The 18362-nt window shown below is 38.9% G+C and overlaps 1 protein-coding gene across 6 annotated transcripts in view; it reads left to right on the forward strand.

Moving 5' to 3' along the window:
• FHOD3 (formin homology 2 domain containing 3) overlaps positions 1 to 18362 on the forward strand; it is a 377077-nt gene that overhangs the window by 278538 nt on the left and 80177 nt on the right. For 4 of the 6 annotated variants that reach the window (XM_050970942.1, XM_030230647.2, XM_050970943.1 and 1 more), the window contains exons 11-13: positions 278 to 376; positions 6662 to 6787; positions 17181 to 17315. In XM_050970942.1, the coding sequence (XP_050826899.1) occupies positions 278 to 376; positions 6662 to 6787; positions 17181 to 17315 (360 nt within the window). The remainder of the gene's footprint in view (positions 1 to 277; positions 377 to 6661; positions 6788 to 17180; positions 17316 to 18362) is intronic. The other 2 variants (XM_030230658.2, XM_030230661.2) reach the window with 1 other exon arrangement.

Below are 18362 nucleotides of genomic sequence, written 5' to 3' on the forward strand. Positions count from 1 at the left end.
CAGCTTTGAATATTAAAATAATAGTAAAAAATATAAATAGGGGAGAGGATAGCAGTTTTATATTGGTAGCTACCCTTGTGCAAACACATACTTAGCAGGAAGTTTTAGGTGGCTTTTGGTCTAACATAAGAGGCCCATAACTCCCTCTTCATCAGTCTCTTCCTTCCATTTCTAACTTCATCGCATTTCTTTTCCATGTTGGGGACTCATGTTGTTTTCTCTTCCACCTTCTTTCGTTCCATCCCACTGCATGCCTCTTTCCTCGGTCTGACCTCAGAGAGGACGAGTATGAAGAGGAGGAAGAAGAGCAGCCAGTCACAGAGCCCAATACTGAGGATGAGGGGGAGGAAGAGGCCAATAGGCAGGTCAAAGCCAGGTACCAGGATTCAGCATTGTCCCTCCACCTTTTCTTCAGGCTCTGGCATGAACTCACCAGCACAGTATGCAGCAGCATCCACCTTTTCACTCACTTTCCTTGATCACCTGTTAAAGCCACCCCCCACAGAAATATTTTTGCATTTAAAAGCTTTGGGGAAGGGGCTGGGTGGTGGCAGTGCTAATGGAAACACTCGATTATGTAGGTTCAGTGCACTATGAACTGTCTGCACTCATTCCCTTTAGGTAATACTCACAAATCCTAAAAGCTTTAGTGAAAAGCATAACTTGAAGCATGGTTTGGTTTAACTGCTTAGTTAAGGCAATGATGAAACACTACAATGCTTAGCTGAGGATGTTGCTTGGTTTCTTTGGTTTTCATCCCTATATTCAAAATACTGCCTTATTAGGAATATCTGTTGCTATGCAGTAAATTGACATTTTTTTGAATGCTGCCTTAGATTCCATATAAGTTTTGTTCATGTTTTAATAGCAAAGAACTACTTTGAGGCAAAACTGATATACATGTGTATACTATATATATGTGTGTGTGTGTGTGTGTGTATATATACATACAAATATATATATATATATATATACACACACATATATATGTGTATATCAAAAATTTATAAATGCCTGCCCTTCTGTGTATATACAGATAAAAGAAAATCACCAATCAATATGCTTCATCACCTATCAATACTCTTGTGTAAAAATTTCCCACTTATTTCTGAGATATATATATGTATTTGGCATTTGGCAACTTGATCCTAATAAACTGAAAACAAGAAAATGTATTTTTTGTTCCAGACAGCCATTTGAAATAGGTTAAATTACTTGGCTTTGCAACTCAGCAAATGAGATTGGAATTTTTTTTTTAAATAAACCACATTCATGCAGATGCTGTACAGCACAGAAGGAAGAAAGGAAACTGTTTAATGTGTAAATTCCAAAGAAAATACTGTACTTTTGTTATTATTATCTTCCAGTCTGCAAATCTTGCCAATGGCTGCCTGAAACTTCAAAATTAAGTGACAATTTCCTCAAATCTGATTCTTAAAAGTCAAAGCTAAGACACAAGTTACTGGTAAATCTCATGAGTATACTAAAATACTGCTTTAAAAAGTGAGGAAGAGCCTCATTAAGAAATGTGAAGAGCAGAATGTTTTTTTAGGTCATTGGTCTTTTTAAGATAATTATCTCTTTAAGATAACTGGGTGATATTCCCATGACTTTCCTAAGTACCTTTTTTCACTGTCTCTGTAGCATTAAAAAAATTATCTCTAACGTGGCTATTTGTGTTAGATGCTGACAGGTAGGATTGGCCTGGCTTCATGGTCCCCTGTCAAGCACAGCAGGTGCGATAGATGAAGGTTTCCAGATTTTCCATTGTGAGAACAATTACCTGGTGTACACCTGATGATTAACTGCATAAGATCCCAACATATGTAACACAAATTTTGGTTTTGTTGCCTATGCTGGGCCAAGCCCACAGTCCTCAGATAAGGATTGTGCCTTCCATGCCAGCTGGGGGATTGCAGAAGTGGTCTTGGGAGAATGAAATCAGCCATGCCAATGATCCAGCCCAAAGCCTGTGCACAGTGTTTGTGCTGGAGTTACCAGTGAAAACAGACACCCTGGACTGCAGATCCCATGGCTTCTCACCTGCTTTGTGCCTTCTGTCACTCACCAACATCTGCCTTCAGTAGAGCAAAGTAGATGTGTTTTCTGTTTTCTTTGATGCAAACTCTGCAAGTCTCTATGAAAGACCAGCATGGAATGCTGACACTCAGAGAAACCAGAAATTAGTTCCTTCATACCTAGAAAAATACTTGTTAAGGTGTTGCTTTTGAAATAATTTTAAACTAGATTTTTTAAAGAACAGTGCTAATTGAGTACTTTTTCATTTTCATCTTTGTTGGATGAACATTTTTACTAAAAAGATCAGATTGACAGGGAGAATGGTAGCCAGATATCAGAGAGTCCAGAGATCTAGATAAGATATCTGGACTTGGAGAAGCAGTCCTGCAGACTGTATCTTCAACCATCTGTATTCCATGGAGTATTTTCCAGTGTGCTGTCTGCTTTGTACTGCTCTGACAGTGTTTACAACCTAACTTGAAATATATGAAAATTGTTCCAAAAATAGGTGTGAAAAGGCTCATGAAAAGGAGTTCTGAAGCCTATAGGTTAAATCCCCTCTTTTCCCTTAGAATGAGTTTCTTCTTTTCCCCAGTATTTCCAACCACAAGAAGAATCCCACTGGGATACGAAGATGTGAGTTCTCTTTATTTAAAAAGATGTGATGATTGTCTAAATTTTGAAAGTTTTTGTTTCTCTGACTCTTCATTTTTTTTTCCCTGCAAGTGATTCTATCTGTGATCTCCCTTCGCCCCATTTTTCTCTCCCCTTCCCTTTCTAATGATTTTTTCCTCCTGCAGTGAGGTTCCAGATGTGCATGAGGCTGTGAAGGAAAGCTTTTCACAGTGTTCTGACTCTTCAGCTGTCTCCAGTGCCATTTCTCCAGCTGAGAGGCCTCTCACCTGCTCTAGAGCAAAGAGCTTTTCTAGCAACTCCTCTTCTGTGCCTGACTCATCTGTCTCTCATCATAATTCTGTCCTTTCATCACCATCTTCACCTGCAACAGCATTGCTGAGCTCTCCCCAAAATTCCTCAGCATCCATTACTCCAAAGGCATCTCCAACAGTGGAGAAATTACCTTATGTACCACACACTCCTTTTCACCTCTTCTCGTATGACTTTGAAGACTCTCCAGCATCTGTGAAAGAGAAGGAAGCAGAAATGATGAGGGAAAACAGGTAGATTTTATATAGCTAAAATAATTTTAAGATAAATTAATAGAGCCTTTCAAGAATTTTACAGTGCTAATAATGCTACTCTATGTGTTGTATTATTTCCAGAACATACTGTACTAATTATAGTCCTGTAAGCCTGTATTTTGATTTGATATTTTCCCCTTGCCTTTGCTGACATCATTACTCTTCTTCCAGGTCTGTAGTTAATAAATATCCTGGCCTTCTCTATAAAGCAGTGGGTAAATAACCCATGGTTTGGGAGATCACAGAAAGGAACATCATTTTGCTCTCATTTACAGCAATGTAATTTGCAGACATGTTTTCATGGAAATTGATGGGGCTCTTCTGCTATAAAATCAAGAGAGGTCATATCAGCACTTGAAATTCAGGGGTGAAGTCCTGGCTTCAAAGGCTGAACCAAAATTTGAGGCCAAATCAAAAATTTGTTGTTTGACTGCAGTGCATGTCCATCTCATGTGCAATTTCAGCTCATGCTTGTAATAAGACATCTATAAAGATAACACAGCACTCAGAATAGACAGTTTTATCTCCACAACATCTGTTGAGTTTACTTGTTCCTCATGCTTTTACCTTAGTTTTTTACTTTAATTTTTTCCATCCCACCCCTCTAAAATAAAACAAAAAATATTTTGTCTCATCTGTTTTCAAGTAAAAGAAATTTACAGTAAGTAGCACTAAAAACAATAACAGAGAATCACCTTGAAGAGGTTGATGATTTTTTGCTGTCTCTTACAGTTGTCCGTGTTGTTTAAATTAGGTGCTAAAAATGCACATTTATATTGCATGTGTATTTATTTCTTCCTCTCTCCAGCAGTCCTTCTGAGTTTCTGCATGTGAACAAATGTTTTGCTTCTTTTGATCCTTTTAATTTTTGATCTTTCTCTCCTAATAGGTGGATGTGTTTTGTCCTTTTTTCTGAAAAGTCTGTAAATCCAAGTAGTTGTTGACAAGTGACTTAGCTCACATGTTTTTCCTTTACCTGCAACTTGAACACTGGAATTCCTGTAAATTTACATTTTCCTTCATAGGTGCATTTTTCCCTTAGACCTCTCACGCTTGTTTATTGGTCTCCCATTGCTGCTGCTGTTATACTTTAGAGAGTAGATTCCTAAATACCTTCTGTTCCTGAAATATTTAGTATTTCTGCAGTGATTTTTTCTTTTTCCTCTGACCATCTTTTTGCTTCCATGTAGTACAGAGGTTCAGGGGTGGGGGTGGGGATTCTTCTGGGTTTATCTGGAGGAAAAGAAGGGCAAAGCCTACACAATTTTTTCAATAATATGCCCATAAAAGAGGAAAATGTCTTGAGGGTGAATGCTGCTGGATAAGACGATTGCATCTACACTGGTACATGAGACAAGAAGGGAAAATGAAAGCAGTAGCCAGTACCAGAGGAAGGTTAGAAAGATAAATTTTGTGTACAGAATACAGACTCACCCTGGTATTCTGGTCTTGCCTTGCTCCTATTGCAGCAACTCAGTGTTCCTCTAAATTTGGTAGGATATTGTGTCCACACCAGTCCCTCCGAATTTGATTTTTTTAATCGTTGTCGGTCTGACTCCATAGGAGGTGCATTCCCTCCATTTTCATAAGAGTTGTCTTCGGACTAATTGAAAACCCTTGGTCTGAAAAAGGGTTCTGCTCTATGTCAGCTTTTTCATGGGGCACAGGAGAAGAGAAACACATGTAGTGGTTGATAAGAAGGTCTCCTTGCAGTTGATCAAAATGGAAATGGAGGTTTCGGTCAGGAACATACCAAATCAGCTCTAGGTTCTTATCAGGACAGTGGAGTTTACTCATCTGTAACTCAATAAAGGCTCAGTCAGAACATTTCTTGGGCTAAGACTGTCAGGGAGAAGACCCAAGCTAGGTCTGTGCTACCAGGGAAGCTCCACACTGTCCAGTTACACAGTCTCCAGTGGACCCCTGTCTCCAGTTTCTAGTTAGTTTTCTTCTAGGGCAAGAAGGCTCAGACAGCAATTATTTCCTGCAAAATTTATTTTGTGGCTAAGAAACATGCATGTTAGAGTTTTTTTCCCAAGATTATTTCCCTGTTGCTGGTCATTATAGTGTCTCAAAAACAGATGAGGGATTAGGGGGTGTTTTCTAAAGCATTAACCTGAAATTGCTGCTCCAGAGGACACGTTCTCTTAAAGCACGATCCCTTCCATTGTAAAAGCACCTAGCTGAAATATACTCTGATTTTAACATGGGCATTGGCAGGCAGCAATGCTGTTGAACCCTAAGGAAAAACTTGAAACTTTGAATGAAATTTTGCATGGCTAGATGAATGTGCTAAATGGAGCTGAAGGAAACCAGCTAGGCTTTTCAAATAAATTTGCTGAGTGAAATTACTGCGTGCTGATGTGTGCGAGGGAAGAAGCAGCAGAGAAAAGATATGGTGAAGGAGGATATATTATATCTTGTGAAGGATAATAAGGAAAATTATGTTGCTCTATTTCCTGAAATGAGTTTTGCAATTTGGATGAGTTGACCTTGCTGAGTACTGATCTTCAGAGCATCATATGCTTTCCATGATGGAAAAAGGCAATTTCTGTGAACAGTATCAAAGAGAGAAATGTTAACATTTTCCCAAATCAAGAATCTTTTCTTGACATGCTGTTTAAGTACAATGGTAAAAAGCACAGCAAAGCAACACAACTGCCTTTTCTATTCAGTACAGGAGCCAGGATGAAAACATTGATAGAAAGGACTCTGGGGAGGTGGCCATTCCAGGAGTCCTGGAAACAATTTCTCTTTGATCAGCAAGCTCACATTGAAGTGAAGCAAGTTTATGGGGTTTTTTAATGGAGAGAAGGGCTGATAGAAATTTCTAAAGCCATGCTTCCGGAGACATGTCTTTTTAACCATGGTGATGATTTTTTACAGGCATTGTAAGAAATGGCACATAAGCTATTACTTATGTTGGGGGAGGGAAAAGAAAATACTGCTGGCTTTAATTGAAAAGAATGTTGTTGCTTTTCCATTTAAAATGCAAGCATTTGCAAGTCACGGATGCCCATGTTCAGATCATGTCTCAGGTGTGCTGCTGTTTTCCTTCATTTTAGTAGATATGGATACTGCTGGGCTGGTTTGATCCCTTTTATAATGGCTGGATATCACTTCCATAACAGCTAATAATTCCAAGTAACTGAGCAGTATTCAAATATTCCTGTTCTGAGTTATCACTTGGGAGGACCATTCAAAAGTCTCATTATTTACCTTGCCAATAGCTCACTGATTCATCATGTATGTTCATGCCGTGGTTGATATTAAGAGTACATGATTGGTTGCATATTTGGAAATAGAGCAACATTTTCAGAAGGTGACTGAAAAATTCTGGGGTATGGAGTCATTAAAACAAGAGGATTTACTGTTGCATGCCTGTTTGCTGATGGTTTTTTTCTGTCTTTCCCTTTCTCCTTCTTTTCTTCCCATTTCTTCAGATACAATAGCTATGGCAGCAGCTCTTACTCTTCTCCACGACCTTACACTGGTGTGAGTGCCCCTACAACACCCACTACTCATTATGGGACAACTCTGTCACCGCCTCAGGAGAACAAATCTGACAGGTTTGTAAATTAATCGGTGTTTTGACAACAGTTCCTTTGCAGACATAATGAAGGAGATAAATGTAAGCTGTTCTGAATGAGTACTGGAAATAGACTCTAGCCAGATTTTTCTAACATTGGGGGAAAAATGGGAAAAAATCTAAATGTGTTCATTTCCCACTCGTTCTCAAGCCTTTCTGTCTTACTTGGTATTAAAGGTTGGGTGTATTTCCATCCCACTTCTGTTTCTTCCACTTAAATGGATAAAGCAGAGTTGCTTCTCACATAAGCTGTTCTAAGTATTAAAAGCTGAATTAAAATTTTCTTTCTTTCCATTTTTAAAAATTAATTCAGATAGATCTGTTTTCATTTCTATCCTCCTAAATCAACTGCAAAATCTTGAAAATGTGCTTAGCTCAGAATTTTCTAGGCTATAATTTTGTCCTTTCTTGAGAATGTATGATATATCTCTGTAGCTAAAGCAAACTTCTAATAACCAACCAGTTATCAGCTTACTTTAAGAAAAAAATTTAAAGAGAGGAAAGAACCCAAACCAGCAAAAAAAAATGTTTTGAACAATCAAAATACTTTTTTGAATTATGTGAGGTACTAGGGGAAGAAAAAAGATAGGAAAATGTTATGGATACTTGAAAGAAATTCTTGGCAAGAGATTTGGACCACCAGAAATTTACTATCTCTTACAACCTGAGAGTAAATGACAGCTTCAAAGGATATCATGCTGATTTTAAAAAGGAAAGGTTAAAGTTTTTAATTAAATTCAATAATATGATACAATAATGTAAATAATATCCAATTAGGCCAAATGGGGTTTTGAGTGTTTGTTTCCAAATTGGCCTCTAATTCATAAAAACTGCATCCTCCACCCTGTTTTCTGAACGTAAGGTTTTTTTCAGGACTCTTTTTCTGTATTCCCGTTAATTTATATTAATGACTCTTTGGCATATTTCTGTATATGAATGTGTGTTTGTGTGTGTATGTATATCTGTTTGAACCTGCCTAATGCCTCACATCCTTTCCAGACTGCTACTCAGAATGGTTCAAGTTAGGTTCTTCCAGCATACATGTATTTGTAGCCATGAGGTATTGATTTAATCCTTTTTTCCAAGTGAGTAATTAGATTAAGTTTCTCTTTGGAGAGAGACATTGTTTTTCATTTGCTCATCTTCCTGGAGTACACTGCCTCAATTGGTCTTTCCTGATCTCAATTAAATTATTGCCAAGTGCAACCACTTGGCAATAATTTAGAAAAAAACTCTACACCAGCATATTCACCCTCATTTACCTCAGAAAAAAATGATGCAAGATAAGCAAGAGTTAAAAGTATTCTGCTGCTTTGGAAGTTTAAGGTTTTCAAGTTCCTGCTCTTGTAAGCTTCTGATTGCTACTGTGGCAGAGAAACCCCAAAGTGGTCAAACGCTGAGATGGCTAAAGATGGTTGGGCTTGTCCTGCAAGAGGCTGATGGTGCTGGCCCTGCTCCAGTGAGGAAAGCCAGCTTTCATTTCAGCATCTGCGTAAGTGCCTTGCTGGTTTGGAGCCAAAATGCCTTGGCCCCACAGGATGAAGCTGTAAAATTTGCAGATTCATGGAGAGTCAGGCCAGAGGGGAGCTCTGCAATCATCTGTTGTGACCTATAATGGGTCTCACAGAAGCTAAATGGAAGACCCCTGTACTCTCACATGTTTTTAAGTGACAGCACATGATTTCTCCTGAAAATATTCCAATATTTCTTATCACTGCTAGGAAAATATTTTATATTTTGAAGCTAGTTTTTCTAACAGCATCTTCCAGCCAGCGCACCCCATCCTTCTTTTTTCTGTGAGTCTGTAAAGTGCTCTACCTTCAACCATAAGCTGTCTCTTACATGTTGTAAGTGACTGAACACAGTGCTCAGCATCTCATCTCTGGTTTTTTGTTCAGGTTATGTTTGCTGCTTTCCACCTCACACGATAAAAATCTTTGTACTCCTGTTTAAATTTGCAGCTTGCTGTTCATGGTAGTTCATGAACTCACCAGGGTTTCTGCATTTTTATATTTGAGTGATTTTACAGCCTGATGCATCCTGTATATGAGTCTGAGAGCCGTGAAAATTGTGTGTACACCACGGCTGCATGTTGTCTGCAGAGTAGATGCAGTTATTTCTTTAAAGACAAAAAAGCTTACAATTTCAGATGCCATTTTGCATTTTCTTGTTCTTTTTGAGAGTGCTGAGATGTATACTTCTGCAAGTCCTAAAGTACTGACTGCTTTGAAGGGCAGAAGCCTTCCTTAATTTCATTGTCCTGAAAGACATGCACCAAAGAAATGCCCATGTAGAGACTGACAGATGGAATTTGCTTATTGGAGAGTAAGCCATGTAGTGCATGACACAGTGCTTGGCACTAATTAGTAAATGGAAAGTATTGTGGAGGTTTTCACAGTTTTCTATGAATGGTGTTTGCCTCAGATTATGTAAACACTATTTCCCGTCTCCTGATGGTAAAAATTTACATGGATTCAAACACCCAAAAAAAAGTTAAAAGATGGGGGGATGGTGAGGAGAGGAAGACATTTGATAAGAAGCAGATGCGTATCTATCGTTAGCTCTAAGGTGTGTTTTCTGGTTTCAGCTTATGTTTCAGTTATGCAAAGCCTTCACAGAAGGATTCCTGTCTTTTGTCATGCCGGGAAGAGCTTCAGATGCAGGTCCTGGTACCGTTTATCTGACCTTTGAGAATGAGGAGGAAGGAAGAAGCAGCATTTAGAGCAGTGCCCAGCACAGTGATTCATTTGCCCTGACAGGCATTTCAAACCCTTGGCTGCATATTGCTTATGTAAACAAGAGCCACAACTTAGGTGGAAAGAAGCAGTGTGGTTGACATTTTGACATTCATACTTCTAAAACTCTCTTTGGCTGAGATCAGTAGGGAATCATAAGAGCAGTATAAGTCAATGCAAAAGTAGCTGGATTTTGTTCTTTGAAATCCACATCATCTTTTTGTTCTTTGAAATCCACATCATCTACATCCACATTCTGAGTGTACAGCAGAAGAAAAGGCTTACTTTACTGTTTCTAAATACAGCTGCAGCCTTTTGGCAACTTCTTGCAATGCTGTTGTTCTCTCTCATTTCCCTGGGTCCCCTGTGGAGAGCCATGTTTGTGAAGTGCATGTTGCAGCCATGGGAATCCTGCAGAAGAAGGGCAAATTGCAGGGCACTTTCTGTTCAGCCCTTCACTGGGAGAGAAGAAGGAGTGTGTCAGTTCTCTTGTATCTCTGTTTGTGAAAGTCACTCCTAATGCATAAGAAGTATAACCCAGTCTGCCTGTTTTCTAATGCCAAAGAGTGCTTTGCTCCATAAATACGCTGCTCCCACTCTTCACCACTTATATCTTTCTCTCCAGCTAATAAGACAATTTAAAAATCGCTCTCATAACGTCAAAGATTTTAATAACAAAGGGGAAGAGCAGTGCATGACTGAGACACATCAGGGGGAAAAGCATTTTTCTGTCCCTCCTAGCTGGCCCCTTGCCTGAGGGCAGAAGGTGCTGTAGAACTAGTCTGTATTTCCATGCCTTATGGTCACACCTAGGATATTTCTGTCTAGCCAGACTGCTTTGTCAGACTCAGAATCTAAGGCAGTCACTCAAATTGAAACTGCAGCCTGGAGTCTGCCATAGGACATCAAACTTGTTACTTGCAAAGCTTCACACCCCCTCATAGTGTCCTTATGGTGGTCAAGTGTTTGCACTGTTGATCCTGGCTATCCTTAGAGGAGATCATGAAGGAGTGTAACTTCTTAGGCAAGAGCACCAGCTTTAATTCATTCTAATACCAGAAAAATATCCTGCTGGTGTGATTTCCAGGGTGGGTTTCTTCTGATGCATTTGCCAGGAGGTAGTTCCCGCTGGGCTGGGCAGTCAAACAGTAGTACAGTCAGCCTAGCTCAGAAAGCCTTCTTGGGGCACTGCCTGCCAAAGGAGCAAGAGTTCATGGTCTCACCTCTATCTGTTAAATCAAATGCCAGAAAGTTCAGCTCGCAAACCTCCGCTTCTTGAGGCTCTGGGCCAGTCTCTGTGAACTTAGTCTCCACCTCTGGCTGGTCCCTCAGAAGTTCTTCCAAATCTCCAAGCCTGGTAGAGGCCTGCTATGGTGTTTGCAGATTATTCCTGTTTGAAGCACCTCCAGCTTTTCCAGAGCGTTAGAAAATAGGCTTAAGAAATATTAAATATATTTCACATTCTTTAATATGTTTTCCGTCTCATTTGCTTTGTGATCTACAGCAGTATGTTACCTTGAGCTCCCTTGATGCAGGGCCTTGAATATTGAGTGTTCATTTCTATGTTCTTCTACATGTTTTAAAGGAAATGTTCCTTCAAACGGGTCACAGACAGTGAGATTAGCATGCCTAGATTATAGGTGATTTTTTTCTCTTCTGACACTTAAACACCATTCCTGAAGCATAAGCAAAAAGTGTGGCAAAAGACTGCAGATACTCTTCTTTTGAGTTTTATTCCCTTTCCAGGTTCCTGAAATAGTGATTTGCTGGAAATCTGGTGCGATCTGATTCAAATTTCTCTCTTTAAATCAAAACAAACCAAACAAACAAAAAACCCCAAACTCCTTAAGAATGTCAAACAGCTTTTCAGTTAGATTTTCTACTAAAATTAAAGGTCTCAGTAATTGACAACACCAGGGAGATATTGCTGGATGAAGCTTCTTGGCAGGCTCTTTTTTTGTTTTGTTGTTTGTATGTTTGAAGGTTTTTTTGTTAGCCATTTATCACTAATTTGTGCTCTGCAGTTCCTTTACTCTAGCTGTTAAGCACTAAGGTAAAACAAAAGCCTATGAAACATAACCTGCTATACAGCCTACAAAGCTGCTGCTCTCCCAAGAACCACTCCTCTTTCCTTGTCTTTCTGTTCTTTCTGTGTGTGCTTCTGGGCTCTCAGACCAGAGATTGTGACGATTATTCCTTGTGGTAACGGCCAAGCACATCTCTCACTGAGTAACATAATGAGAAACGGATAGCTTGGTCGCCAATAATAGTGGCCCAGGGCAAAAGCCTCAACTTTATTGCTGAGATTTTAAGAGGAAAAATGACCTTAGGAATTACTTGATGATTTACAGTTTGAGAAGCAGTGGTGGCTTGCACTGGCCTAGCTGCTTGTCAAACTACTGTGTAAGCAATATTCTTGATTGCAGCTTTGTGGACTTCATCGTAGGGCATATGTTTAAACAGAAGCACGGACTGGTTTTGGTTTCCGACTGCAGTGTGTTGCTGGCTGAACATGCCATGTGCAGTGCTGATGCTCAGGGCTCACCCACCTTGGCCTAAATCTACACCTGGGCTTTGCAAGTCACTTCCAGGCAAGGTGTAACTCAGAGGAGGATGAGAAGCTGCAGGTTGGAGAAAGACAGAAGGACAGTGTAAAAGCTGCATAGGTCAGCTGGAAGAAGAGAGTGTATGTAGAAAGTCCTTGTGCATTGCCCAGGCTTTGTGTGCAGCTCTGTCCTGCTGTAGCTGTAATTTGGGTAGTTCCCTCTACCACTTAAAAGTCTAACATTAATCAGTTCTTCTCTTGGTCATTCTCAAATTTCTTTCTTAAAGGAAGCATTAGTAGTTTTAGCTCTCAATTTTATGTTTATTTTTGAGAGAAGTTTTATAAAGATTGCTTAAGTAATGTTTAGTCTGTTTGCAAAGGCTTATATCAACATGCTTTTGAATTTGCCTTGTCATGTAGGGAGACATAACACACGGGGAGTTTCTTTAACTGTGAAAAGCAATATGGCTCTTGGCAGCTTTGCCTCCTCTTTTGTCTCTTCCTAATCTGGAAAATGCATTTATTTTGCTAAAGCCAAGAGACCTTTAGAGTTACTTAAGGCCAAGTAGGAGCTGCCGACTGTTGTACCCTCACTGTAGCATTCTCATGGCTGCTAGAACAGGAGCACTTTGCAAAATTAGGTAATTAGTGCTTCCTTATTAAAGTTATTAATGACTCTGCCCCATGTTGTATTAAAGAAAATCCTGAATATTAACCTTATGACCTAAAGGGATTTCCTCTCTGAAGTCATCTGTTAATTTTTTTTAGCTCATAAAAATATACATTTGTATTTTGTATTCTTCCTGTAGATAACCATTTCTATTTAGCAAATTTTTAAAATTCAAGTAAACAGAGGGAAAGGCAGCCACAAAATAGTATCTCAGAGCTCACGGGAATGAAGAATGTTTGAAGTTCAAAATTTCAGTTTTGTTTTCAGTAAGACAAATATTTTCTTCAGATTGCAACAAGATTAGAGAAATTTGGGGCACGTAATCCCCTTCACAATGTATAGTCTGTGATGGAGTATTTTCAGAAAACTGCAAGAACTTGCAAAAAAGCATGGAAGATCTTATGTCTGCATGAATTTGTGTTTATAATCATGATTACTAATTCACTGCTGTGTTAAATGCTGTAGGTCAGGCTAGCTGAATTTTTATTCAGAAGAGCTTTGGCCTACAGTCAACCTTTTAGCTTCGTATCCTCTGCTCTGTGTATTTTTTGCCTTCTTTTCTTCCCCCCCCCCCCTTTTTTTTCCTTTTCCTATCCCTTCTTCCAGTAAGATAAGTTACTAATGACCTCTTTGGCTCTGTGTCCTGATTCTGTGGTGAGGAGCTCTATTCACAGATCCACAGACCTAGATGCTGTCTGGTTGTGTATTTTCTTTTTGGAATGAGAAAGTAATAACATAGATTGTTTAGCTTTTACTGGTTTTAACAGCAGGCATAAGAAAGCTTTTCTTAACATTTTTTATATTTACAGTCCATTCTTAATAGCCTTGCATTCTCTACAAGACTAAAAATAGTAGTCAGAGTAAGCATCATTCTGGATTGTATTTGTGGAGCTGAACAAATGGTTGATATTACCAGCTGGTGACATATGACACCAACACTAAAATGCTGGCATATATTAGCTGTAACCCCATTTTGCAAGTGATCACTCTATTATGCTTTCATTGAGCATTCACATTTCTCTTTACTGTTAAAATCTCTTATCACCTTTGATTCGATGCCAGAAGTTTTTTTAGCCTTTTTCTTGCTTATGGATTTTTAAAATGCAGCCTGCAGCAATAAGACCTAAAAATTCATGAGGCCTGAAGGCACTGTCACCCTTCAAACAGTATCAAAGCAAGAAAATTACCCAATGGCTAAGCCCAAGCCTTCCCACCAACTGGTTTGGCCAGTCATGGTGCCATTTGCAATTCAAGTATGTGCTCACTGAAAGGGAACATTTACTTTAAGTGTTATTGCCGGGGAAATACAGAAATATAAATCAGATTTTGTCAACAAACTCTACATAGACAAATCCCTTTTCAATTTGTTTAGAATGTGAGAGGAATACCCCTTAATTATTGTTTTTCCTCTGGCTGCTTTACAGGTTTGTAGACCCTGAAAGTAACCTGCTTACCCAGTTTTAGTTTATGGACATGTAGAGAATTACCAGTAGAGTTTGCTAAATACTAAATCTGTGCATTTACAGTTGCAGTTCACATTAAAAAGAATATTGGGGCACCTAAACACCACTTGAGCCATGGTGTTTGATATCTGCAGTGAGGCTGTGAGTTCATGAGGCTTCATAAGGCAGCTGGTCTCAGCATTTGGTGTGAGGTGTGGTCCCACCAAGGGCAGATGTGTGTGGTTGAGTGGGTGTAACCACTAAGCAAGCACTAACTCAGCTATGGCAGTGCTGTTTCTTTGCCAGCCCTTTTCTAAATGTGACTGAAGACCCAAAACCTTGACTGTTTGTGCTTCAAGAAGTCAGTGTCGTACAAGGGGTGACTTGACCGTGTTCCTGTCTGTTTAATTATGGTCTGTATGTACAGAAGCTTCTGGCAGCTTGGACTGTTAGATTTGACCATTTCATGCAGCAAACTGTTGTACACGATAGGACTGTGTTTGGGACAAAGGAATTGAACCAGGTATGTGTGTTCACAGCTAGTAATTCAGCTGAAGTACACTCTCATAAACAGTGAGAAATGCGGAAATTCCAAGTTTTGACAAATTGTTGTTGATTTGAGTAGTTTTGAAGAGATGGCCAGCTAACATTTTCAGTTCTTTAGACAGTGGCTTTTTTTCTGGACATACAGCTGTGGATCTTCTATTTAGATTGTGATGCTGCTCTTCGTACATCTGCAGCTTTTATCCCAGTGAGCAATGCTAGCCAAACTATGCTCGATCAAACCTCCAAACAAGGTGTGGAGGTATTTTACTACCGGGGTTAGCTTAGAATCCCATCTGCAGGACTAAGTTGTGCATCTCCATGTGATTTCCCTGTAATCCCTGCATAAGAATGTGCATTTATTGTAGGGCCTCAAAGAGCTCAGTCAGAGCTGAAGGCTTCCAAGCTGCTAGATGATGTGCAGACCTGCAATCCCTTTTTTGGTCTCTCATCAACACCCCATCCTTCCCCTTATTTTTCCTTCAGTCTTCTTTTAAGCCATACCTTCCTTTGACTCTAAACTGAGTTTGCAGACTTCATGGCAGCTGGGGAGGATGGGATATCAAGCTGAATACACAAAACAGATAAAAACAAAGTCTTGATAGGGACCCTCTTGCCATCTCTCCTACTTAACTTCCAAATATCTTCACATGGAGGCACTGTTCATTTTTCCCCTTCCAAAAGTAATTCCTGATGTTATATCCAACCAAATAGCCATGGTTTTTTGTGCTCCTACAGGGATGGAGCTCTAGCTTTTGAATTTTAGTACAGTGGTGCTACTGTTTTTGCTAAGAGCTTTCTCTTGAAACATGCACTAAGAGGTCAAAAGTTAAAATAAATTTAAAATATGCTCAAGGGACAATTCACCACACGTACTTGACTGTCAGGGTTTGAGGATTTTTTCCCCCTCTTCTTAGTGCTGAAGCATATTAGAGATTTTTATGGTTTTGAGTGTGATCCAGCATTGATACTGTAGATTTGGAGGAGTGCCAACAGAGACTCTTACAGAATATCAAGTTTTATACCATCTTATGTAATGTTTATGCGGGTGGGATATGACATATTGAAATTCAATTTATTGAAATTATTGACATGATATTCATGCTGCCCTGCTGCCAGTGGGACTGAAATGGCTATGTTTTGTGGTGTTCCTGCTTATACAGACATAGACTCTTGGGGAAGATAGGTTTGCATTAATATTTTTATCTTCTTTTGCACCTATGTTCAGTAGTGAATTGGTGCCATTATGCTAAATGCCTACACTGTGCAGCCATAGGCAAGTAAATAAATAAGGGAGAAGGTCTGAGCTCTTAAAAATAAGGAAAAAATTTTCAGGTTTGCATTACTGGTTAAGGAACCTTCCTCTAGGCAGGCAGGGTTTAGTTTTTTTTACACAAAAGGCAGTATCTATTTCTCTCATTGATCTTTTCATTGCAAAACTCATGTTACAACAATGCACAGAAACCTCTCTACATGAGTTATGTCTTTTTGATTTTATCAGTCTAATTCAATCAGTGTGCATCTGTATAAAGCTACCCTGTAGAATTCAGATTTTTTCCTGTCTAAGAGAAAGAAAGACACTTTTACTCTGAGGTCACTCTGCTGCCATGTCAGATGTTGGTGGTTACCAATACCACCAGGTTGGGGGAAGGTTGTGTAAGAAGACCCACTCTCCCAGACAAAGTACTACTTAGAGTAAAGCCAATAAAAAAATCTATGTCAGCACCAAACTATAAGTGAATGTAAAAGTAGCTTTATATCGTTGAAAAGTTTTTACTGTTGAGCCTATCATTTCTGTTAGTTTTTTAAAATGGTTTGAGAAGACTGTCCCTTTGTGTTTTACTGGTATGTTCTAATATGAGATTCATCTTGCTCTTACAGCACATGCAGCAGGGAAATCATGATAATCAAATTTATTAATGTATAAAGGAAAAATATGCCTGATAATTAAGAGAGCATTTGAATTATCTAGGGCACTTCTGACATCTTCCTTTACTTTGTTTTTCTATATAGAGGATTCTCAGGTGTTTGTGACACATCTGTTTTTAACATCTTTTCATAACAGTTTTTTTCCTTTAAAATTTCAAAAATCCTTTACAGGATTCAGCTTTTCTATTAACAGGATTATAAAGTTAAAAAAAAATTAGACAATATTGCAGTTGAAGTCGACTGAAGAATTTTTACACATACTTTTTTTGTGCTTTAGAAATTGGGCTGTTTAGGAAGCCTACACTAATTGTTTTTCTTCAGCTCATTGCAGAATCTATAATCAATTCATCAAGAAGACGCTTAGCCAACGCTTTGAAAGATCTCTACATAATATTGCCATGTCATTCTGCTGGTTGGGATTATGTTACTTGCTGCATGATTGCTACTCATTTTTTGCCAGTATAATCAATAAAAGTGACACTGAGAAATCTGATCTTCCTTTTCTGCAGGCCAGCTTTGGGTGGTCTCCTTACATCATCTTTTCGGCAGCACCAGGAGTCCTTGGCAGCAGAAAGAGAAAGACGGCGTCAGGAGAGAGAAGAAAGGTTGCAAAGGATAGAACGTGAAGAAAGAAACAAATTCAAGTAGGATTCAAATTTGCTCTCAGTTTCTTGCTTTAATGTGTGATATACTGATCAATCATTGAGACATTCAACTGCAAAATAACTGAATTGATGAATAGTTTGTCTCTTTAGGTACTTTTCTTGATCTAGCTATCTTAAAAACTGATAGATTAAACACATTATGAATTTTGGCATTTAATAAAGAAGCTATTTTTTTAAAGGCAGCCAGTTACACTACCTGAGTATGTACAGAGGCTCAATTTTATATTAGATAATATTCTCACCAGTTACAATCTCAGTGAGGCACAGGATTTGAAGGTGAAACAGTGGGTCAAATGTATCAAGAAGGGAGGAAGTGACAGCACTGAAATGTCTTTTTGCTTTTAAGTTATGCAAAGTAAAAATGTCTTGCTGTATGATATTGGATTTTAACTACTTTTTCCTGCATTTCTGAACATGTGTCTCTTCCTCCTGGAATCAACAACTGACAGAAGGTAATGACCGAAATAATTGTTCAAACCTTGGCCAGATGAATGTCACAGCTGAATGTGGGACTTTGCATTTTCACATCTGAGAAAATGCTGTGTGATGTGGGATCCCAGGGTGTGCTGCCTGAAGGCAGTGAGACAAGCCTCCCGAACCTCTTCAGTCCATGCCTAGAAATCCCAGCAGAGACATTAACAAAGACTGCAGTGGGCCAAGGATTGATATTGAATCTATACCTGAAATTGTCTGCCTTCAGTCTGAAGAGTGTACACTAAGAAATCAATTTGTTTCCTCATAGACAGGAGTGAAAAGCAAACCTATTTTTAGTATTTAAAAGACATAATGTAATAACTTAAAGAATGGTAATATAAATGTTTTGTAGATTTAGAATTGGTAGTTACGGAAAAGATGGCACAGGGTTTCATGTTAGCTTGTTTATTAGCATGCAGGATTGTTTTCACTGTAATCATCCCTTTAGTAAAAAGTGGAAACAGGCTGTGATTCTGTGAATTTGGAAAGAGGAGTAACGTAGGAGTGGTTGATTGATATTCTCCTGGCTCCAGAAGATAGCTAGTTTAGAAG

Source organism: Serinus canaria, chromosome 2 (assembly GCF_022539315.1).
Source record: "Serinus canaria isolate serCan28SL12 chromosome 2, serCan2020, whole genome shotgun sequence".
Taxonomy (NCBI): domain Eukaryota; kingdom Metazoa; phylum Chordata; class Aves; order Passeriformes; family Fringillidae; genus Serinus; species Serinus canaria.